Source organism: Clupea harengus, chromosome 12, assembly GCF_900700415.2.
Source record: "Clupea harengus chromosome 12, Ch_v2.0.2, whole genome shotgun sequence".
Taxonomy (NCBI): Eukaryota; Metazoa; Chordata; class Actinopteri; order Clupeiformes; family Clupeidae; genus Clupea; species Clupea harengus.
The window spans coordinates 25,767,538-25,790,268 of record NC_045163.1 but is presented as its reverse complement, the minus strand read 5'-3'; the positions used below and the strand labels follow the sequence as shown (position 1 = coordinate 25,790,268).

At 42.1% G+C, this 22,731-nt stretch overlaps 4 protein-coding genes across 6 annotated transcripts; 2 read left to right on the top strand and 2 right to left on the bottom strand.

Moving 5' to 3' along the window:
* Positions 1 to 2,379: 2,379 nt before the first annotated feature.
* On the bottom strand, positions 2,380 to 4,455 carry isl1b (ISL LIM homeobox 1b). Its single transcript, XM_031578455.1, has 4 exons — positions 4,159 to 4,455; positions 3,493 to 3,704; positions 2,994 to 3,268; positions 2,380 to 2,484 (listed from the first exon to the last, which is right to left on the bottom strand). Exons 1-4 carry the CDS (start codon positions 4,359 to 4,361, stop codon positions 2,380 to 2,382), a joined length of 795 nt encoding a protein of 264 aa, XP_031434315.1. The 5' UTR covers positions 4,362 to 4,455.
* Positions 4,456 to 6,279: 1,824 nt separating this feature from the next.
* On the top strand, positions 6,280 to 13,380 carry golph3b (golgi phosphoprotein 3b). The gene is made up of 4 exons (XM_012821177.3): positions 6,280 to 6,688; positions 7,593 to 7,724; positions 8,549 to 8,663; positions 10,765 to 13,380. The coding sequence occupies exons 1-4, from the start codon at positions 6,482 to 6,484 to the stop codon at positions 11,187 to 11,189; spliced, it is 879 nt and encodes a 292-aa protein (XP_012676631.1). The 5' UTR covers positions 6,280 to 6,481; the 3' UTR covers positions 11,190 to 13,380.
* Positions 13,381 to 13,550: 170 nt separating this feature from the next.
* On the bottom strand, positions 13,551 to 17,088 carry pmaip1 (phorbol-12-myristate-13-acetate-induced protein 1). Of its 2 annotated transcripts, XR_006152704.1 has the most exons (3): positions 16,856 to 17,088; positions 14,220 to 14,340; positions 13,551 to 14,100 (listed from the first exon to the last, which is right to left on the bottom strand). XR_006152704.1 is itself a non-coding variant. In XM_042709395.1 (2 exons), exons 1-2 carry the CDS (start codon positions 14,230 to 14,232, stop codon positions 13,979 to 13,981), a joined length of 135 nt encoding a protein of 44 aa, XP_042565329.1. In that variant the 5' UTR covers positions 14,233 to 14,466; the 3' UTR covers positions 13,551 to 13,978. The 2 variants fall into 2 exon arrangements, 1 of the variants encoding a protein (XP_042565329.1); XM_042709395.1 differs by lacking the exon at positions 16,856 to 17,088 and having other exon boundaries at positions 14,220 to 14,466.
* Positions 14,090 to 20,666, top strand: sub1a (SUB1 regulator of transcription a). Of its 2 annotated transcripts, none has more exons than XM_031577567.2 (5): positions 14,090 to 14,108; positions 17,103 to 17,181; positions 18,587 to 18,721; positions 18,827 to 18,935; positions 20,285 to 20,666. In XM_031577567.2, the coding sequence occupies exons 2-5, from the start codon at positions 17,113 to 17,115 to the stop codon at positions 20,362 to 20,364; spliced, it is 393 nt and encodes a 130-aa protein (XP_031433427.1). In that variant the 5' UTR covers positions 14,090 to 14,108; positions 17,103 to 17,112; the 3' UTR covers positions 20,365 to 20,666. The 2 variants fall into 2 exon arrangements, with proteins under 2 accessions (XP_031433427.1, XP_012676594.1); XM_012821140.3 differs by lacking the exon at positions 14,090 to 14,108 and adding an exon at positions 16,158 to 16,280.
* Positions 20,667 to 22,731: the final 2,065 nt, after the last annotated feature.

The window sequence follows — 22,731 nt, the reverse complement described above, 5'->3', positions numbered from 1 at the left end:
CACAAAATGCACACACACACACACACACACACACACAAACACACACACAAACAGACAGACACACACAAACAGACACACACAAATATGTAGACAGTTAAAATTATTTGTTATTACCTGGTTAGTAATAGAATTCACTCAATAGAAGTAGCAGAATCTCATCGGTTATCTTATAAAACACAGTTATCTTATCAAACACTATGGCACTCTGACGTGGGTTAATTTGTTGTTTTAGATTCATATTAAGTCTTGGACACATATGTATGATCTGACTCTGCATAAAGAATGTATTTAGTCACCTTCCTCATTCACCTTCCTCATTCACCTGCAGCACAGAAATGGAGCTTAACAGCACATATCATCTGAAGTGGGTGGGGAATGTTTCCTTGAGACATGGGAAAGCTGGGTGTCGTTCACTCAATATCTAACATCCTTGTTAGTGCAGAAAAGTCAGATAAGAGTGAGCTGGACAGCAGTGGTGTCAGAAGAGGTAACCTGACACGCCATCTCCTAATACATTATTAAAGGATGACTGCTCTCCAGACATGCCATCCAACAGAACACTTCAATGAGTCGGAATTGAAAATCAAAGGAACATTTAAACCCATTCAATTTTCCAGGCAAGGCAAAGATCCAATGGTTACAGATTCCGGTTTAACAAAAACATATGGTCCAGTAAATTCTCCTTGGTTTTACACATTAGACTTCGTTTTTGTACATTTCTACCCTACATTAGATATGGTGAAACCTACCTCTGTGGGGACTCCCAGTAGACCCTAGACAAGAAGCTGGGGTTGACAGTATCACTGCGTTTACCCAGAACATGTCATCACCTCAGCCGCCATGGGAAGGGTGAACCAGGAGTGAAATCATGATCCCGTCCAGGAAAGGGCTGTGCCACTACTTAATGTGTCTGAAAGCAAGTATCAGTTACTCCAAGAAAGATGAGGCTCAGAAAAATGGGCATTTATTAAAAACATTTGTGACTGTTTGAACACTGACTTAATGGAAATAATGCTGTAATTGACACTGTACCATTTTAAAGTATTTCAACCCTGTTTATTCTGTTTTGGAAATATTGCCATAAATCCATATGATTTCTTTTGATATCTTTCTTGTCTTTTGTTTGTTTGTTTCTTTCTTTCTTTTTAACAAATTAGATTCTTTAAGTAAGGTTCCAGGAAACAGAAGTCAGGCCAGATTGAGAACCTCTATAGGGGATAAGACGATAGAGAACTTCATTAGAACTTAAAGCTGTACATATACACTGCGAACACACTGTATATTGATACTCCATATGATGAGAGATGTACAGTTGGTGCCATGTCAGTATAGTCAGGTCTCCATTGCAGGGCGTGAGGAGGGGTCTGGGGTGTGTCTGTCCACACTATAATCATAGCCGCCCTCAGGCTATGGGAGTCTGTGACATGGTTTTAACCTCGGCACAGATGTCTTCTTGCTTGCTGAATTTAAGACCGTTTTTTTTTTTTTCTTTCAAGTTCTAAGCTTGGTCTGTGAAGGTCGTTTTGTCCCTTATAAACTGCTTTTGGAGCAGTCAAGTCCTTAATATTAAAGAAAAGTGACATAGATGCAAAGGTGAATAACTTTTGTTACTAGCTAACAAATTCAATTCATATGATTGTAGTTTGAATGGATGTGAATCCTTTACCACGAGAGACCTGTAATAATGTGTGGCTCTTAGTGTTCACTCAATCCCCGTGCAGAGACCAAGAGGAGCGCTGTGTGTTATTCAATAGAGGTTACTTTATTCCACATATCAATGTCTGCCTCACAAATATGCTCTATATCACAATGACAAGTGCAATAATAAATATTGATACAAATAATGTTGAAGTACAAAGAAACCGTGTAAACATTTTGAAATAAATACTTCTAGTAAAAGCTTCTGAAAACCACAAGAGAAACCTTACATATTCACACACGAAACAGACATGTTAATCAGTGTGTTACTCTTCACTGTAAACAAAGAATTCCTTAAATTAATCTAATATCCTTAAAACAAAATAACAAGCGCAGGTCTAAGCACCAGCTTCTCTACTAATGCCACACAAAATCAGTTACACCAGAAAGTTCTCATAAATACAAAATAATACATCTGAGAGAGATGAGCTGGAATACCTGCTCATACATGAGTTTGCTGTTTATATTATATTAGTGTCATGGGGAATACAAATACAGTTTCTGTGTTATTTTTCTTATTTTTAAGATCAACTGCCTTGGGGCAGTGGGATGCAACTGTTTGTCACAACTGTCTTCTAGGGAGAGAGAGTTTAGCTATAAAGCGTGAGTTGAAAACTGTTGCTAATCATGTTTTCATGTTGAAGTCAGAATTCCTGATAGTGCTTGTTGGTGCCCATGGATTTACTGGATCCCACTGGAAACTGGACTGGAAACCAGACTGGTGCAGGGAGTCTCCAGCATCTGGGAAGGCATTAACCTGGAGTCTGCCTCCCCTGGCGGAGATGTCTGACAAACACATACAGAGTGGAAATCAGCGTGGGGACTTTTTCCCTCCGAAAATCTAAGCAAAATACACAAAGAGGGATAGGTGTAGAGCGATATCTCGTCTAAAACTCACCCCCAACCAGTCGTCACCGTCAGACTGTAGTGTCAGCTCATTTATAATTTTCCAGGATTGCTGAAACCTCAGGAAGTCCACTGGACCTTCAGGACAAGGTGTCTCTAATGTCCTCTCTGTTATGACCTTGACAGAGATAACCGCACAGAGTAAAACTGGTAGAAATAATAGCTATTCCTTTCTCAATAGAACCCATTGTTTCAACTGTTCATGGCTATGACATGATGCTTATAAAACATGGCAGCGCGTTTACAACTGTCTTGTAGCATCTTGACAAAAGTGTCAGGATAGCAGCATGATGCGGTCTCAATTTGTAAACAAAACTGTTACAATTAAAGATACATTTTAGACAATGTTTCACTACACATTTAAAATGTTTGATTTTTTCTTTTCTAACCTTTTGGGCGGTCTGTGTCGGAGTTGGGTGCAGGTGCCTTTTTTTGTCTTTGCACCTCTTGTTCTGGAACCAAACACGGATGACTCTGGAGCTCAGGCCCGTCATCTCCACTAACTGCTCCTTGACCAAGGCGTCTGGCCGGGGGTTCGCGTTGTAACAGGTCTGTAGCATATGCAGCTGTTTCTTGCTTAGGACGGTCCTAACCCGAGTGGTCCTCTGTGGTGGTGTTGAGGCGCGCTTAATAGGCACGTCCAGATGTTGAGACAATTCGTCCTCTGTTAAAAAATACATTTTAAAAGGTGTGATTCAAGACTTTATTTTTTCTCGCGGGAAACCTGCTTTTATCACCTGCAGTAGCTAGGCCCCCCTTTGGCTGAAGATTTAAAAAAAACGTCTCCAAACAGGAATCTTAAGGCATTTTTGTGTTATAGCGGATAGAAAATATGGCTCGTGCCAAACCTACCGTCAACACTGGAAATGTTTTCTGTGGTGTGCTCGCTGCTCTCTTCACTCCGCGTTTCAAAAGCGTCATGATCTGCAGTGCACAGCAGGTGTCCATCCCGCAGGTGGAACCGATCTCCCGGGAGTAAGTGGAGGTCGCAGCTTTCACATCGAAAGCAATCAAAGTGGTAGATCTGCATGCGAGTCCTCATCACCAAGTCCTCTTTGTTGAACACTTTTTGACATTTCCCGCACTTAATTCCATATAACCTGAGTGTGGAAATCTCACATTTATGAGAAACATACAGCAAGGGATAGGTCGAAGAAAACGTCTAAATAAGTTAACTGCTAACGGCCTACGTTAAACTCATACAAACATTAACTTTATGTGTCCCGCTCGAACGCATCAACACGCAGCTCAATTAGACTGCAACAAGTGACTATGTGGTGCCAATATAAAGACGCACATTTTTTATATTATCTTGTTAGATGTTATATATATGTAGATGTATATATAGATGTTATAGATGTTAGATGTTAGATGTTATAGTATATATAACTTGTGATCATGACTCAAAAACTTGATCAAGAATCGATTGTCTGCTGGCTGTTGATTGTCTGTTAACCTAATGAAGAATGTCATTAACCCAGTAACCTTATTCATCCATTCATGTCATTCCATCACAAAAGACAAGCATGTTAAAAAAAAGCCTAAGATACACACCTGTAGTAGTCTTCTTTACAGAGAGTTTTGCCATCCTTCACAAAGCAGGTACCTGACTCCTCCAAAGACTTCTTACACTCGGCGCACTCCAAACATGCCGCGTGCCACTCCATATCCGGGGATACCCGCAAAAAGAAACGGTCAAGAATCTGATGTCCACATCCCGTACACGAAGAAATTAGCGTACTTTCTACAAAATACATTTACAAAGGAACACACCTGATGAAAGTCCCGCGCTGCTCTACAAATGAAAACCTACGACAGTTAGTACCCCAGTGCTAATTGCTTCAAACCAGTGTTAATAGCCTAGTCAATAAAACAAGCAGGGGGACATGCCACATGGGCTACCCTACATTTTCACCCATACTTTAGGGAAAATCTACATTCAATTACAGCACATTTTTATTCTAAAGATATAATGTTCTCTCAATAGCAGAACAGCCTGGGATTTGGCTTTTTTTACTCACCCCATTTTAATGTTGTTTTTTGAGGATACTCCATACTAATACATTGAACTAGGTAAGACCTTATCCAACTTGTATTTTCGTTCTTATGAATAACAGGCTGTAGCGCACCCGGCAAACGCTTCACTCATGCGTCACGCTGGCACAGTGTGTGTGTGTGTGTGTGTTTTCATTTATGCCGCTGCACATTTGTAGTGTGGCGACTCCAATTAAGTGGTACCGCTGCTGCAGTTGGGAAAGGATTGGCATGAGAATGTCACCGCTATTTATCTAATCAGTGTTCAGGTGAATAAACATTTTGGAGATTTACTTAGTCTGTACGTCTGGGTGTTTTCTATTGTGCGAAGTAGTCTATCATGTTTGTTTGAATGTTAGTCAATCTGTCTGTATTAGTCGTTCTCTCGCTCTCTCTCCCTCTGTGCTACTTCTGTCCACACACACACACACACACACACACACACACACACAGAGAGAGAGAGAGAGATCTAACTATCTATCTTAACTATCTTAACCTAATCTTAAATGGTACCCTGAAAATAAATCTGTGCTCCGGTTTGAACCTGTGTCTGTCTCTGATAAGAGCTTACCACCCAGGTGAGTGTTTGTGTGACAAATATGAGTTGTAAGGCCGGAGGAGGCGATCTGGTTAATAAGTAGGCTATTCAGTTACCGCTGCTTAACTTTATCACCATGTGTGGTCAAGGCACACACATTTCAGGTATGGTGGGCTGCTTTTGGTTTATCACTGAAACATATGCATATTAATCCATTTTATTCAATAATTCAGTGGAATAATTCATTGCCCTTTCAAGGTAGACTTCTTCGGTGATTTAGAATATGACACCTTTGCTCTGTTTAACTTTAGTATTAAACAAGTGATGGCTTTTCTTTTATGGAACACTATTACAGATATTAGGCTATGGCATTTACAGATTTCGTTTTCTGATGGTGTTGCTATTTTGCTTAATCAACGTGGCATACAACCATTGTAAATGTACAACAAGCTGTTGAATGCATCAGGAGTTTCTAACCCCGCTGTTTAAAATAATCAAAGGCTACCTAGTCTTTACGTTTAAATTTAGTGTGTCTTTAGTTCACCATTCTTTATGTCTATTTCGTCAATTTATTTACGTGTATTTCGTCAAAATTTGGAAATATGACGATTTGATTAATCAAAATGATAAAATAACGGGTCATGGCTGTGTGCTAATGTTGTATACAGGCCTTTCCTCATATCTAGTATTGTTGTTGGTATCATAGGTTCCACTGTTATTTTCTGCAGTTGCACTATTGTAAATGACTGTCCCAGGCTTGATAATGTAGGCTATTTATGAAAACAATTATCAACCTTTAAGAGAAATATCTACCGACCTAAAACAAAAAATATATACTTACAGCTATTCTCAATTCTGTTCTGACATTAAATAAAACAACAACGTATCTCTTTCTTTAAAGTGTGTGTGTGTGTATTGCAAGCGCGTGTGTGTGTGGGAGAGAATTATAGAGTTTCTAGATGAACTGTCAGAATTACAGGCGCAAAACAGATATTTATAGACCTCCTTTTATAGACACACCTCGAAAAAGTTGGTATTCTTGACTTTACTGCAGCCTACCCTGACAGGCATTCATCACAACTTGGCATCTGGGATACCATCTATGTCGTCATCATTCTCCGCCATATTGTTAGAGGAAATTGAGGAGGAAAGTGCCTGGAAGGCAGTAGTTCTCGAATGCCTGACTATCCACGTCAACAAGGACTTTTCGATGTCTTAGGTTTCTAATTCATTGTCATATCTATGCATATGCTGTTCTGAAGGTGATTTAGTGGTGTAGTTGCTGTTGTGGCCTATCCATAGATCATGACTTCCTTAACACAGAGAAGCTCTGGCCTTGTGCAAAGACGGACCGAGGCCTCGCGAAATGCAGCCGCCGATAAGGACCGCGAATCTGGGGAAGACGACGAGTCTCGCCGTGAAGAGGAAGAGGACGAGGACCAGGGAGATTCCAAAGAAACCCGGCTGACATTGATGGAAGAAGTTTTGCTTTTGGGATTGAAGGACCGAGAGGTTTGATAACGTTTTCTCTCCGACAAGGATACTAGCTAGCTGTGCTAACTGTTTGCCAGCTAATCGGTTTAGAAGAATCTTCTCGGGGCACTGCAGCTATCCTTACGCTATTGCTAACGTTAGCTGGCTAGTAAGCAAGCAAAGTGAATATGGCGCTGGCGATGCATAACTATATAACTGGTTGATCCAGGTTGACAAACTAAATGTAGCATCTTCTCCATTCTCAATATAGCCTTGTGTAAGATCAATGCTTAACCACTTAGCCTTGTGTTTATACATCAACTAATGTTAGTTGTTGTTGTATTGCATACGTTATTGATTTACCAATGTTAGCCAGTCAACAAACTGTGTAGCAAGCGAAGATAACGCTGGTGAAGTCTTCAACCAAAATGACATCAACTAACATAACACATTCGCCTTAGCTATAGTTGAGTTGGCCGTTGTCACAGACACTGAACTGTATGCCTTTGAAACGGATTGCATTTTATTAATTTAAGATAGGACTGGAGATTTAATTATATAGGTTTACCTAACCTCACAACTTGCAGCCTCCCGACCTTTCCTGTCCTGGCCAAGTGGCCCACTATCTGGCTAGAAATGATCTTTCCATGTCATTCGATCTAAAGCTTCATGTAAACGATCACGCAAAATCTAGCTGCGAATTACTCGTTCAGGACATTTTCAAAGTCACGGTCCTTACTTGCTCATTAACGCGCCTCTACTCTACTACTACGAACATAGACAGGTCTTGGCTTAGAAGGAAATATAGCTTACAGGCTCCTAACGGGTGTGGGAACGCACAATATCCTGTTAATTCATTATTTGCGGAAGACCGAGCTATGCATTTTCACTGTAACTGGTTTGGCTCCTGCTCAACTCCGAATGTGGACTTTCTTGACCGCAGGGCTACACATCATTCTGGAATGACTGCATTTCATCTGGGCTTCGCGGGTGTATGCTAATAGAGCTGGCTTTGAGAGGACGGTTACATCTGGAGCCATGTGGCATTAGGAGGAAAAGCCTGCTGGCAAGAAAGGTAAGTGTGTGTGTGTGTGTGTGAGGCAGAGAAAGAAAAGAAGAATGGAAGCATGAAAGTAAAGGCCTTGCTTAAGCCTATCCCTCTCCACTCTCTGTCAACCAGATGTTCCCTTGCGCCGCCCACAGCTGTCTTTAGATCTCGAAGATGGGGTGGGTATGTGGTTGGGCGAGTTGTCAGAAGAATGTTCTGGGTCATGAGTTCAGAGTATTGCCACAAGGTGTTTCTGGACAGATGTTTAGTACTGTGGCCCTATTGCATAGTATTAGGTGACACAGTTGTGTCAAACAAAGTAAACTATCCAATCAAGGTCCTCTGTTTTTTTTCTCTCCATTTAAGCCCATACAGTTCAGTTGCATAAGTTGGTTGTTGATTGTTGTGCACATGAAGCTCTGTATCATGTAATATGCTGTGTTTGAAAGCAAAAAGGCTCTCTGAATTCGGGAGTGACAAAAGATTTAATTATTTTGAGTGTAAATAGCCATATTGAGGCTTTTTTCATTCCAAATCTCCTCACTGCTCTGCAGCCTGAAAGCTTCTGTTGGCACAATCCAAACCATTTAAAGATCTGTTGCTCCAGAATGGGCTTGTTCCACTCATCACCCATGCTTTTTACAAATCACATCAATGGCAGACTTGTCTTATTTTCAGTTTTCTGGGTATCTATAAGCACGTGGAACATTGTTTAGATGTGTGACAGTCAGGAGGGGCATACATGCCTAGCATCACACTCACAGACAGACTTCTTTCTAACTCTGCATGTCATGTTTTGTCTTTTTATGTTGGTTAGCAAACAATAATCGCTCCCCTTAAACTCTTGCCAGGTCATCTGTAAGTCCGATGCACCTACGGGGGATATGTTGCTGGACGAGGCCCTCAAACACATCAAAGAGACTCAGCCTCCCGAGACGGTCCAGAGTTGGATCGAGCTGCTGAGTGGTGAGTAGGAGTGGCGTTTGCATGACAAACGAATATTGAAATGATTGTGCAGCTTGTGTGTGCTTGCTGTCTTTAGGATTCTAGCAGGTGATGACAGATGTTCAAATTTTAGACACCTGTCAGTTTCTTGTACCTGAGGCTGAGCAAAGTAAGACACAGGCGTGCATTCTGTCAGGTCTTCTATTGCTATTGTCAGCAGCACAAGAATATGACACACACACACACACTCACACTCACACTCACACACTCACACACACACTCACACACACACCATGGCAATGTGTGTAAAGTGAATTAGTGGCATGGTAATTTAGCAGCTAGAAGCTGGAAAGTGGTAACACAGTGTCAATCAGTTCTAAGTGTCAGAAAGTTGTGTTTTGTTTAGATATGGCCACATAGCAGATCTTATGCATGCGTTACAATAAACATATCTAACCTGTGCTTTCCTCTCTGCACTGGCTCCCTGTCAAAAGTAGAATTGATTTGAAAGAGTACGCCTTATAACATACAAAGCTCTAAACGGCTTAGCTCAAAATTACCTCAGGGAATTAGTTGTCCCCTACTGCCCACCAAGAACCACCCCCGAACCCCCCCCCCCCCCTCCCGTGGAATAATCTTCCTGCCACCATCCAAGAAGCGGACACCCTTTCCATCTTTAAATCAAGACTAAAGACAGTCCTCTTTAGTACATTCTACTGTCATGAATAATGCACCAGAATCTGGCCCCTGTCGGAACATAATACACACTTGTTGTCAGCCATGTTGTGTTTGGCAGCCGTGGGCTACAGACAGACAGACAGCGCATGTTGTACAGTGTGGGAGGGCCTTTACGGATCCCGGGCACATCTTGCCGCCTGTGTTTGCGGATGTCGGCAGCCAGTCGGGCACTGGTGTTGTATCCTGCCGCCCTTACTATGCTTGTATAACTGAAATTCTTACGCGCCATGTCAGCCAACCAACCAACCAACTCCATTCCCACACACCATGCCGGGCAGCCTCTCCCTCTCCTTCTAGATCATATTATGCTAATGCTAATACTGATAAAGTGGCCATATTGCCTACTGTTAATTGTTTACATAACTCTATCTCTATCTATTCATCAAATTGATGTTTACTAACCAAATTTTCTCTCTCTTATAGCGTGAACTTTGCCCACTAATGCCGATGGCTGTTAAAACATTGTTCCTCATCACCATAACCATTAAGTGCTTATACACATATTGGGCAGCAATCTCTTTTTCTTCCCCTCTTAGTTTAGACCGTCTCCGCTGTGGGATGCTGCTGTAGTCTCGCCACCTGATCTACACTCACACACACATACACACACGCACACACACACACACACACACACACACACACACACACCCTCCTAGTCTAGACTGTCTCCGCTGTGGGATGCTGCTGTAGTCTCTCCACCTGATCTACTTGCACAAACCCTCTGCCTACACTTACCCATCCCCACCACTCTTATCATGCAGTAATCCTACCCAGCTCATGATGTATCTACATACTCTGTGGTAGCCTATTTACCCATAATGCCACCATCGAAACAGTTTCTGTTTCATTGCTCTACTTACCATTGTAATAGTAACCTCACGAGCACACTGTGCACCCTCTAAGCTGTTGTACAATACTGTGGAATACAATACTGTAGAACCCAATACGGTTCTACCCCGCCCTACTTCTCCATTACCAATGTTGTATGTATTTACCATCTTATGTTTGCATGTATCGTGTACATTTATCACATGTATACTAGCATGCTTATCCTGATACATTTATGCGTAATTGTATAATACGTATAATTTATCTGCCATGTTTCTGATTCTCTCACGCTCTGCCCCCACCACTCCTTTTCTATATCTACCTTTCTACCTGGCCGGCGCCAAACAAGTGACCCCCCCCCCCCCCCCCAGTCTGCTCAAGTTTTCCTCCTTGCCCCTGTCCCCTTTGTACTAACTATAGGGGGGTTCAGGCCCTGAGATCTGTAAAGAACCTTGAGACCTATTGGTTGGACTCTATATAAATAAAATTGAATTGAATTTACTCGTTGGGTTTTTTGGGGGTACAGTTGTTTCACCCATCCACCCGTGTCTTGCAGGGGAGACGTGGAACCCATTAAAGCTGCACTTCCAGTTGCGGAACGTGCGTGAGCGCCTGGCCAAGAACCTGGTGGAGAAGGGCGTGCTGACCACTGAGAAGCAGAACTTCCTGCTGTTCGACATGACCACGCACCCGCTCACCAACAGCCCCATCAAGCTGCGGCTGGTGCGCAAGGTGCAGGAGTCGGTGCTCGACCGCTGGGTGAACGAGCCGCAGCGCATGGACAAGCGGTCGCTGGCGCTCATCTTCCTTGCCCACTCGTCCGACGTGCTGGAGAACGCCTTCGCGCCCCTTCTGGACGAGCAGTACGACCTGGCCATGAAGAGGGTGCGGCTGCTGCTGGACCTTGACCCCGAGGGCGAAGCCGCGAAGTCGGGGGCCAACGAGCTGCTTTGGTCCGTCGTGGCCGCCTTCACCAAATGAGTCGTGGGAAGAAAGACGGGGGGGTTTAGAGAAAATGGTTGACAATTTTTAGCTTGCTCACGGAGGCAGACTTGGAGACACAGAAGGCTGTTGGCCTTGGAGCCTGCTCTTGTAGCTCCCATGTGTGGACCCCTGTGAGAAAGGTGGTGGAAATGCTTAGAATGTTAATTAAGATAATAATTATGATGACATTGACGATCGGGGGAGACTTTTTTTTTTTTTTTTTTTTTCTTCTTTTTCCTTTTCTTTAGATCAACCTGTTTCTGACCTTTTCTTGGCCACAAAACAAATGCAGTTGACTGTGAGGATTCATGTAATTGGAGCACTTGTGTGATTCTACCTGGTTTCCCTTTAACACTTGAGTAGGAGTGCGACTCGGGAGGGGAAACGTGGAATCTTCTTTCAGTGTGTGCGTTGTCTAGGCTCCTCCTTCGTCAGGAAGAGAAAAACAACAGTGCTGCTGAGCGTCTCCCAGGCGATGATGAATCAGACCTAAACTCAAGCCTACTTGACACTCAAAGCTCCATTTCTGTCATGTGTGTCTGAACCTGAGGACTAAGGAAAATGCCTTTGGGCTCTCAGCCAGGGTGATCATTGACCCCTGCTTTCCAATTACGCTAATGAACACTAACATCTGCCACCCACTATACTCATCCAATTGAAACTCACTTTTAACCAGTGGTAAAGCGGTAGGAAGGGACCGTTTTCTAAGTTATGGATATCAAATCGATGAAGGGAAACCAGAATAGCTGTGGCGTGTTTGGCTGCCAGTTTCTGCATGCCTGTGCTGCTGGCATCAACGGTCCGCCACATTGTGTGTGTGTACGCACGGTGTCACAGTTTCATGTGAAAGACATTCCCCTTTACAGGCCCCAGAAGATAAGACGGCTTCCAGACTTGATTGGGCATGAATGTAGGTCTGTTTAGTGGTTATAAGTGGACTGTGATCCCCCCCATTAGGTTATGTGACAAATGGGAACTGTAAGAGTAGGATGACCGTTCAGCATAAAAGCATCATGCTGTGCAGGTTTGTGAAGTATCATTTACAAACGCTGGTGTCGGTGATAATGTGATATGTGGATGAGAATGTTTATGTGTAGGGTGTTTGTATGCACAGGTGTAATATGTAGCTTGATCTACGTAATCTCATAGTGTATTACTCTAGGATCTGCCCTGTTCCAACTCACTGTTTGGGCAGACATTGTTGTAAGCTTGAAAAACAGGGCTTATACATTGTTTTTTTTTCAATGCCAGTTAACAACCTTTTTGGGTTTGTAAAGTATTTTGGCAAAGACAGAAATCTTAAAGACGTTTGCCATCTATTGTCATACACCTGAACGAAGTCAGCTAATAGCCGTTACCAAACCTTATGCCCAGTCTACCCAGCAGTTCTATTGTTTGTGTTGGCCCTGTGGTCTGCTGGTGCAGACAAACAACTCTTTGACCTCAATCTCTCATAGAGATTGGTCCATGCCCCTTATGCTCTCCCCGGAACCTTCCTCGCCTTGCTTTCAGATACGTCTACACATTTGTTAAGCAAGTGGAGCTTGCCTTTTTGGGGGACTAGCTAATTGCTTTCCTTACAATAAGCAAACTCACTCAGGTGCTGCTGAGATGATTTTGGACAGGTACTACTCGGAAGTTATACTGTTGTCCCAGGACAGCTGGTGGAGACACTCACCCTTGTACACTAACGCCTCATGAGGCCTCGCTAAACAAGAACGGCACGCCTAACTTTGCTGGAACGAGAGGCATTTTTAGTTTGGCATTTTTTTTAAATAATTTCACCACCTCCGTATTTTTCATATTAAACCATTTGTTTTTCTACTTGTCAACGCTTTTATGACATTAATTCCCTTGTACATTTTTGTTTTTAATGAAGTGTCTCTTCCTCTTTTTGGTTTTTCCTGCTTCTCTTTGTCTTTGGACATCTTTTTTGGCTAATCGGTTCCCTCTTCGGTGGTTGTGTTGTGTGAGCGAGTAGACGAAGTTTGATTGAGAGAAAGGGGTGGGGTGCACTGCTTGTTTTCTTTAAGGTGAGCAGGGATCAGATCTGTAGATGTATCGTTGTACTCCGATGTACTCAAACATGTCGTATGTAAATGTATTTCCGAGACTACATGAAAGGGATCCTGATTTGTACACTTGCTTTTTACCACATAATAAAAGAAGATCTTTTAAGTGCCTGAAATGATGTCATGGTAGTCTTACCCTATTTACCATTGATGCACATTTAGTTATGGGAACATTAAATGTCTATGTAGCCTACTTGTAAATGAAGAATACATCGTGCTAAATCAAGATGTGCTAGACCAAGACGACTAGTCCTCGAACTGCAAACACATCACAAATGGGACTGAATTAGAATATCAGTGTTTATTTACAGAAATTAACAACACAGAAAAGCACATACTTTGGATGTGAAAATGTGGTAAGCTTACGGCCATAATTGGCCGATTATAAGTCTTAAAAGTCCACGTTTGTCGTGGAAAGGGAGCAGTCCACACCATAGGTCCACCGATCTCTCAGAATTCTGCTTCAAGGCCTCGAAAGCTGGCTGGGTCTCAGGCGAAAAGCCTGCTTAGTGACAGCGGGGACGTGAAGTTTCCGCGAAGAGCCATGTATTTTCGAAAATGTTTCGAAAATTAGGTTTGGCATGCCTTCATTGCAGTAGTTTCACGTATAACCGGTGGCTTCCGCCCACCGCCCGACTGTCGATCTTTGAACGGGCCGGCGAAAGAACATGTCGTTGCATGTACCAGTAACACTTCCATCGAAACCATTCAGTCTCACTTGAATTTGGCAGCCTGGTTGTAATTCCTTAATAGAATATCCAAAAGCTTGTACTTCCAGTCAAGAAGATCGCCCATCTTTCGCAGCTGACGGGCACATTCAAGGACAGCAGTTTCTTCTGAAAAGGTAGGAGAGAATCAACGTTATTTTCGAACAACTGAGGTAGAAGTTAACAGCGGGTAAATAAGGTGACTAGAGTAAAGTAACTAGTCAGGTTCTCTCAAGTAAAAGTGTTACCTTTTTTGGACATTGTAGCGTATTCGGTGTTTGTTCTTTACAGGTAGAACTGTCCAAGTGGCTTGGTTCTTTTGTTGTGAACAGGGAGTCTGATGTGATTCCAAGTGTTGTAGGCTATAGTCTAGTTCCGCAGGGAGGAAGGGAATGATACGCTATAGTTAGAAGTCCACACAGTTAAATAGCCGGCGTGACGTCACTCACTCGTGTGCTGATGGAGGAATCCCCGACACGTCACACCTGCTCTGACTTGTTTACGCGGAACTTACTGTGAGAATAATTCGATTGATTATACGTTCCTTTCAGGGTCTGCACACTTGCATAATCGAACAGTAAAAGGGTGTGTGTACTATTTATTTGTGCCGTGGAATTTGAGCCGTCGTGAGAAGCCAGATTGGAAGGGAAGGCTGCTTCTGTCGTCACTTCTTATCTTTCTAAGCAAAAAAAATCACAAGCAACATTTTAGGTCTAGTCCTTCGGTACACGGGCCTTAAAATTTAAGCCCACTCAACTGAAATGTCCTTAAGTCAGGTAATTTTATTTAAATATAAGACTCTGGTCTATAAGAATCTCGTTATATGAATAAGCTATACATATACCAGTTTTGATTAGTTTGGAAATCACATTATTTCTCTAATCCAACAAATATTCATAATATATTAGAATGCTTCTAAGGTTCATTCTCTAAATTAAGGGCTAACAGATTGGCCGCAATCACATGGTCTAGGGTGCTTTCCTGTGCACTGGCATGTTCAGACTTGTTTAAGTATGGCCTACTGCACAGTGCAGAGTCGAGCCTGCAGGAGACAGATGGAATTGCAGTATGACACGCCTCCCGTTACGCACACCCCTGCAGATGTACTGTATGTGTTATAACCGAGGATGGTTTGTAACACTTTTTGTTTTAATCATGTTGCCATCTTATCTTTTCACAGTGTGTATTGTTTTATGACCTTCACACTGCACTTGTGTCCTCCTGTGTTGTTTTGAAGCTAATCCAAAATGTAGACAAACACCTTTGTTTACTAAAGGTGCAGTTTGTGGTTGTTTTTCTCAAAACACCAAATGCTGAAACGCTTATGTAATTGTGGATAAATAGGGCACGATTAAAAGACAAGATATTCCAGTGCTTTTTCATGCATTTTGCCTATCTGTTGGTGTTGTATTGTATCTGTTCACATTTATCCCTGAAAGATGTAAATGGATACATTAAAATGCTCTTTTAGTCTAGGAGGATTTAAAAGGAAAAACAAAAAACAAAACAAAACAAAACGGGAAACTTCTACTTTAACAGCACTTAAGCTATATTGCATCAAATGATTGCATATTTGTTACCATACTTGTTCATAGTGTAACCTGTAAGATTAGGTCAAAAGGGATGTCCAACTTCCTAGAGCACATCCTGATAACAACAACAGATAACCTAGATAATAAAACATGCGAACAGTGTCCAAAGGTTATTAAAAAAATCACATGCCTTATGTGTCTCTTTTTAAACGCTGACAGTGTAGATGCATGACAATTAGACTTGTTGTTTGTGACATCTCTTTCATAATTTGTTTTGAACGAAATTATCGAAGATTATCACAGCACCAATTCAGTTTGACAGGCCAAGCAGTTCAAGATATACTCCAAGTAGGCTAACAGTCAGGAAAAGAAGACTAGTGTTAATTGTTGCCATGCACCATATGAACATTTGTCATTTGCACCCACTGAGAACTGTAGGAAAAGGCCTTGCCACTTAACGATCCCACTTATATGCACATATAATACTGCACAGCAAACACGAACTATTTGAAATGACTGGTCTCTTATCAACCAAATACAATGTAATTGTTTCGACCAATGCTACTATTAGGTTTACAGCCTGTTAGTTTCACCATGCTAAATATTTCAGTTTTGGATGGATGCATTTAAACTGCGAAGCATTTGCGACACAGGGACAGCACTCGCAGCAGTCGCAGGCTCCGCACATTCAGTAAGATCGTGACTATCCTCCTTGAATACTTTGCCCGCCCGAGAGGATCCCCTAACAGAAACATATACTTGCAGCAGCACTTGCATGTAAGTAGCCACTGTGGATTACGGGGGGGAAAAAATCATATTCTGCATAAATATGCATGCAGATGCAGATACAGCGAGGACCATACATGTTTTGATGTAGTTTTTTTTCAACATTCATATTTTTCGGGGCCTTGTTAGCATGTCGCTACATCTCCACTATTAGCTGGTTAGCAACCCCGAAAGCATAGCCAGTAGTAATATGGTTTAGTCTTCGGTAGAAATTCAGGGTAACAATACGTGAGAAGGTTCTGCGTATATATTTTTTTTAAACGTTGTTAGATAGCGGTTGCATAACAGGGTAACGTTATTAGTCCTGAGGGAATAAATCAACCGTAAATCGCGTAACACAAAGTAATGACCTGAGCTAAATACTATTGCTAATTTATGAATTAGTCTTATGTTACACTGGTCGACGTTACATTCAATGATGTGCGCTACGCAGGTGAACCGCGTTTAATGCCACGACCCTAGCTGATGATGACCTTTCACTAAATTGGTAACATAATGATTATATTTGTGTCACCATGACGGAACATCAACGGCAAACTTTGTAAAAAAAAAATGAATTGACTTACCGCCATAATTGATCATGATAACGTCATATCGCTTCCTATAACCACAGTTACACTTCGTTTAATCTCATACATAGATAATGATTTTAAATGCTGTTGATGTATTTGTTGCCTCTCATTTTTTCAGCTTTGGTACAACTCTCCATTATAGTAATGCTTTTTACAATGCGCACCATAAACACGCAAACATGCAAGAAAGGCAACTGCAGTTTTATCTGTTACATCTGTTATCTGTTTTTTGGTTGTTTAGCGGTAACAGAATGCCCAAGTCAAAGGAAGTTCTGTCTTCATCGTCTGGCAGTGACTCCGATAGTGAGGTTGACACTAAGGTATGTACATCAGGCTACCTGTTGTTCATGTATGTGCGCCTACTGTATGGGTTTCACTGTATGTGTGTTTTATTTTATTTACCACATCTTATTAAAAAAAAAGACTCCTATCCAAAGTGACCTTTAGATATGGGCTATTTGTAGATGTTGCTGTGAATGAAGATATGATAAACAGAGGTGGGTGTGGTGTGATGTGGATCAGAAAGAGACCCCTGACCATACAGCTAAATGGGTCGACAGACACTACGTAACAGGCAGGAATGCGCCACTGGTTTGACTTGTTCCAGTAGTGACAGTGGAGCACATATAATGGACTGAAGTGTTGGCAGGAGGTGAAACTACATCTTCATCACACTAGGACAGCATTGGATTTCAGAAAGCACAGTACGGGGAAAAACCCCTAAACCTTGCAGTCACGCTGCTCTTCCAGGCATTTGGCGGGTATTTCCTGTTGAACCACAGATGTTCCTGTTATTGGCTTGATTCATGAACATTCGACCAGGTGACTCTCATTCCAGGCATAGGCCATTGACAGTATTGTGTATAGCATAATTTGAAATCATTAATAATAATAATAATAATAATTAATTTTATTTGTAACGCACTCTTCATTCAGAAGAATCTCATTCTCATTATTCTCGTGTTGTCTTATTGATTTCTCCAGTAATTAGCATGTAGTCGGCAATGCAACACACACCAATACAGTCAATATCATGAACCTCCTTAAGGTGATACAGAATCCTATTGTTCCTGGTCCCTCTGGTACTGTTGACCTATTGATATTTACCAACAAGCTCTACATAATGAGACTTTAAAGCACAGGAATTTTATCGGAAGCAGACTTGCCTGTCTATATAATTCAGGCTTGTTCCCAGCAACTCATCTGAAATTAAGTTAGTAATAGAGCAATGATGTGCTTACTAGGATAGGTGGGTGTGCTCTTTTCCCAAAAAGTGAATGTTTTGACACCTGTTAGTCATGAAAGGCTGAAAAAAAGCACCTGGGAAGATATGGAGGAGAAGGGTGTGTGTGGAAGTCACCCCCGGTTAAAAAACAAAACACAGGCCTGTTAGGGTCAGTGGATAAGCCTCCTGACACTGCAGGATACACTCTGGGAACTTACATGTGGGGGATATCTGCTTGTGTGTCTAAGAGGAAGAGTGTGGGCGATATGTGCTTGTGTGTCTCAGGCTAAGAGGAAGAGTGTGGGCGATATGTGCTTGTGTGTCTCAGGCTAAGAGGAAGAGTGTGGGGGATATGTGCTTGTGTGTCTCAGGCTAAGAGGAAGAGTGTGGGGGATATGTGCTTGTGTGTCTCAGGCTAAGAGGAAGAGTGTGGGGGATATGTGCTTGTGTGTCTCAGGCTAAGAGGAAGAGTGTGGGGGATATGTGCTTGTGTGTCTCAGGCTAAGAGGAAGAGGCCGGTGACTCCAGAGAAGCCAGCAAAGAAACAGAAGGGTGGCGAAAGCTCCAGAGTGGGCGGGGCCTCCAAAAGCAGCAGCAAAGATGACAAAGATGACAAAGATGACAACATGTTTCAGGTGAGCGTGAATTTAACCGCCCGTGCTCCCAACATGGTTGAAATAGAAGCATAAGTCCTGGCCTAATTTTTCTTTTCTTGTTCTTGTTCTTGCTCTGTCGTGTAGATTGGAAAAATGAGGTACGCGAGTGTACGGAACTTTAAAGGCAAAGTTCTGATTGACATCCGTGAGTACTGGATGGACCAGGACGGAGAGATGAAGCCAGGGAGGAAAGGTAAAAGAAAGTTCTGGGTGTTTCCATGGCAGCCAGCGTGCATGTGATGGTTTCAGGGTTAAGGGCTGTGCTATGTGCCATTTTCAGATTACGCAGAAATAACCATATTTTATTATTATTATTATTATTATTATTATTTAAATTTGTATTGGTCTCACTGTTCACCCTGGTATATTTTCACGTCTTGCGCTCGTGAGAGACCATGTCCCTGGGACTCTCTTGGGGTTCCACTATTAGCACGTACAATTTTAACATGGCCCGGCTTTCTTAACCCCTGAGGAAACATCCAAAGAGATTGGCTTCCCTGCCCGCCAATTATTTTACATGAGTACTGCACATTGAAGGAGGAGTGGTGTAGTCAGGCAGAAGTTAGAAGAAAATGCTAACATGACTTAGAGTCTTTTTTTATTTAGAAGGACTTCTTTTGTCACAGTGTAGGCCCATTTGGTTATGGTCCGAGGAGGTTGACAAATGTCCAAAAGTTTGAGGTAATCAATTTGCCATTTGGCTTGTATGAAACACTGCAGAAATACTCCCTGTGTCTCCTCTGTCCCACACGCTCGGACGCAGTCAGACAAAAAGGAAAAAGAAGCTGAGTCTGATGTGGCGTCACCAAGCATTTGCTTGGGTAATTGTACTGTAGAATGCCGAACCGCGCCCGTGCTCTTTGTGGCCATATTTGGTCATCCATTATTAGAGGATCCCCTGTGGCCCATGAAGGCCCTTAGTGCGTAGAGCTCCCTGAGGGGGCGTTAGCAGGGGCATTACGAGGAGCTTCCCTTGACTGGAGCTAATGTATGTGTGCAGACGAGCTCTTGGCAGTGTGTCATTTGACACTGGAGGGCCATTTCCATAGCACGTTTATTTTCTCAGAGGAGTGAAACATGGCAGTTAAAATGTTGCCGTAGCTCTGGAAGTTTTCTTTTTAAAATCATGGTTTGGTCCGCATACTCTGGGGCCTGATTGTCAGATTTCGGGAGGTGTATGTGGTGGACATTATCATGTGCAAATTTAAAAGACGGAACATAATATCATAAAAGTCGTCACAGAAGATGCTGATTTTGTGTGTAGCACTAGCTTCTAGCTAGTAGCTGAAATGTAGTAGTCACTTCTCTCTTCTCCACTTCTCTTCTCCTGTCTTCTCCTCTTCTCTTTTCTTCTCGTCTCTCCTCCTCTTCTCTTCTCCTCCTCTTCTCCTGTATTCTCCTCTTCTCTCTTCTTCCCCTCTCTCCTCCTCTTCTCTTCTCCTCCTCTCCTCTCCTCTCTCCTCTCCTCTCCTGTCTTCTCCTCTTCTCTCTTCTTCTCCTCTCCTCTTCTTCTCTCTCCTCCTCCCCTCTCCTTGCATCTAGGCATCTCCCTGAACCCGGAGCAGTGGAGCCAGCTGAAGGATCAGATCTCTGAGATTGACGATGCTGTGAAGAGGACATAAGATGTCTGCTTACTTCAGATGCCTGGCATAGTGTTTTTTTAAACTCTTTAAACAACCTTTTTCCATTATTGTTTCATATGTTTTATAAAGGAAGACCCATTTTTAAATAATGACCAGGACCACATTGTGTATATTTTTAGCTCAGTATTTTGTTTATTTGAGCTGTTTGTTGCAACTGTCATTGTAAATCATGATTTTTAATTGTTTAAGGGACCTGAATGGTAGTGGGCTATATTGGGTGGGCTATATAGGGTTTCATTGGGGTGGGTTAGGACCAATAAAGCCAATAGGGGTTTTACCGAGTTTATGTGACTTTGTGGTTTATGTTGCGAGCATGTTTCATATTTTGTTTCAAATGGTGCAATACATCAGTATATGTTTTATGTCATGGTTTTGAATATTTAAAATTTAACTGTAAGAAACTGCACTGTAGTGCAAACAAACATGCTCCTTTACAGAAGTCTCTATTTGCAGCAGTTACTACTTTCCACCTCTAGGTGGAGCTGCATCCAAACCGTTGAAAGGGACCCTGAGAGCAGCATGTTCTTGTTCTTCATCGCATGTGCAGATCCAACATAAGCAATCCAACATAAGCAATCTCCTTACATGAAAGTTTCTTTGCAATGGATGAGGCAAATGCACTGAGGAGGATACCATGTAAAGCATATGACAAGATAGGTTGTCCACTATGTCACTGGTGAAGTTAGTGTAAGACTTTAGCTGCGCCAGAGAAGAAGTAGGCTACTATCTGTTCATTCAGGCATTGTTGACACACACACACACACACACACTGAAACAAAGTTGGCATACTTCACGTCACTGATGAGCAACTTTTATAAGTCGTGTCCTAAAGGCCAAAGCTCTGTAGAGGGTGGGGGGATTGATGGGAGTGGCCTGTAACGGCAAATATAGTAACACATGTTTTCACTGTTAGAAATATTTTTATAAACACAAACAATTCCCAATATGCCAGTACAAGGCCTGAAATTCCTCTCTCCTGGAAAGTGCTATTTCCAGACAAGCAATACTGACTTCTGTTTACACTGGCTTGCTGTTTGCTGGTATGCAACAGCCTATGCCAAATACTTTAAGGCTGGACAGGAATGCAATTTTAAACAAAATAACACCAATAAATGAGAACTAAGACGTCATCATTCAGTCTTTAATTACATAATGTGTTGGGCCCCAAACTTGAAGGCCTCTTTAATATTAATAACTAATTTTCATTTGTTTTGGTTTAAGTTTCCTTGCATGTGAAATTAAATATGTAAAAGAGTACTGACATTAGGCTACACTCAGCAAAGCCCTAAAAAACACATTCAGTGTGTGACATTCAGGAGTTGGATCAAATTGATCACGTGTGGTCATTTGTAAATGCACGGGCATCAACACACACACATTGCCTGGAAGGTCTTTAGGACCCAGCAACCCACAGCATGTGATGTAGCCTTCATAAGAGAAACACAGCAGTGTGAGATTCATCAGTCACTTCGTTGACCAAAGCGTGTTCTGCAATTGAGGCGCAAAGGACAGACGGTTGCGTGTAGAATGAGAGAACTTCATTTCAAAGACAACTTTTGGGTAAGTCTCTCACCGTATGATAACCAGATGAGTGTCAGGCCACTGTGACAACTGTTGTGTTTGGAGTTTGATCTTTACCACATCTGTCAGTGAAAAGTGTAAGTTGCGTCGTAGTGTTACGATAGGCTAGTGTATCCTTAACGTTGATAACATTAATGTTGTAGTATTTCATAGTCATGAATTAGAAAAGACGGCAGGGTCCACCCGAGTTCATATGAGGAAACATCGCCGATGTGAGAGTGTTCTCTGACAGTGGTAGCCTACCGCCACAACAAGAGACCACAGTCGGCTAAGTGTGATTCCTCATTGTGTATAACCTTTAAATGACATACCCAGTGGTACCTCAGACAGATTATTAAACGTCTTTGGGTACTTAGAAAAGCTCTATATAAGTCTACGGTATTATTATGATTATTATTATTATCCAACAAAGGGAAATCCTTCCTGGATTTAACGTTGTTTATTGTTATTTCAGGCAAATGAATTGCCTGGGAGATTGGTCTGGATAGTAGGCACGGGCATTGAACGTGGGGTGTGAGAATTAGGTGGATATAAATTCTTCAAAAACAAAATGATGTCTTGGGAGTTTTGCGCAAGAATCGTATATTTGGCACCAAGGCGTTGGATGTGGTTTCAGAACAAGATTACACGTCTGAGACTAAAAATTACAGGGATTCTAAACGGTGGTGGGAGATCATTATTCCACAGTGACATCCGTGCTTTTATCTGCAAGCCTCCTCTTGGAAGAAAGTATAAAATGATCTTATAACATTAATTGTTTATTAT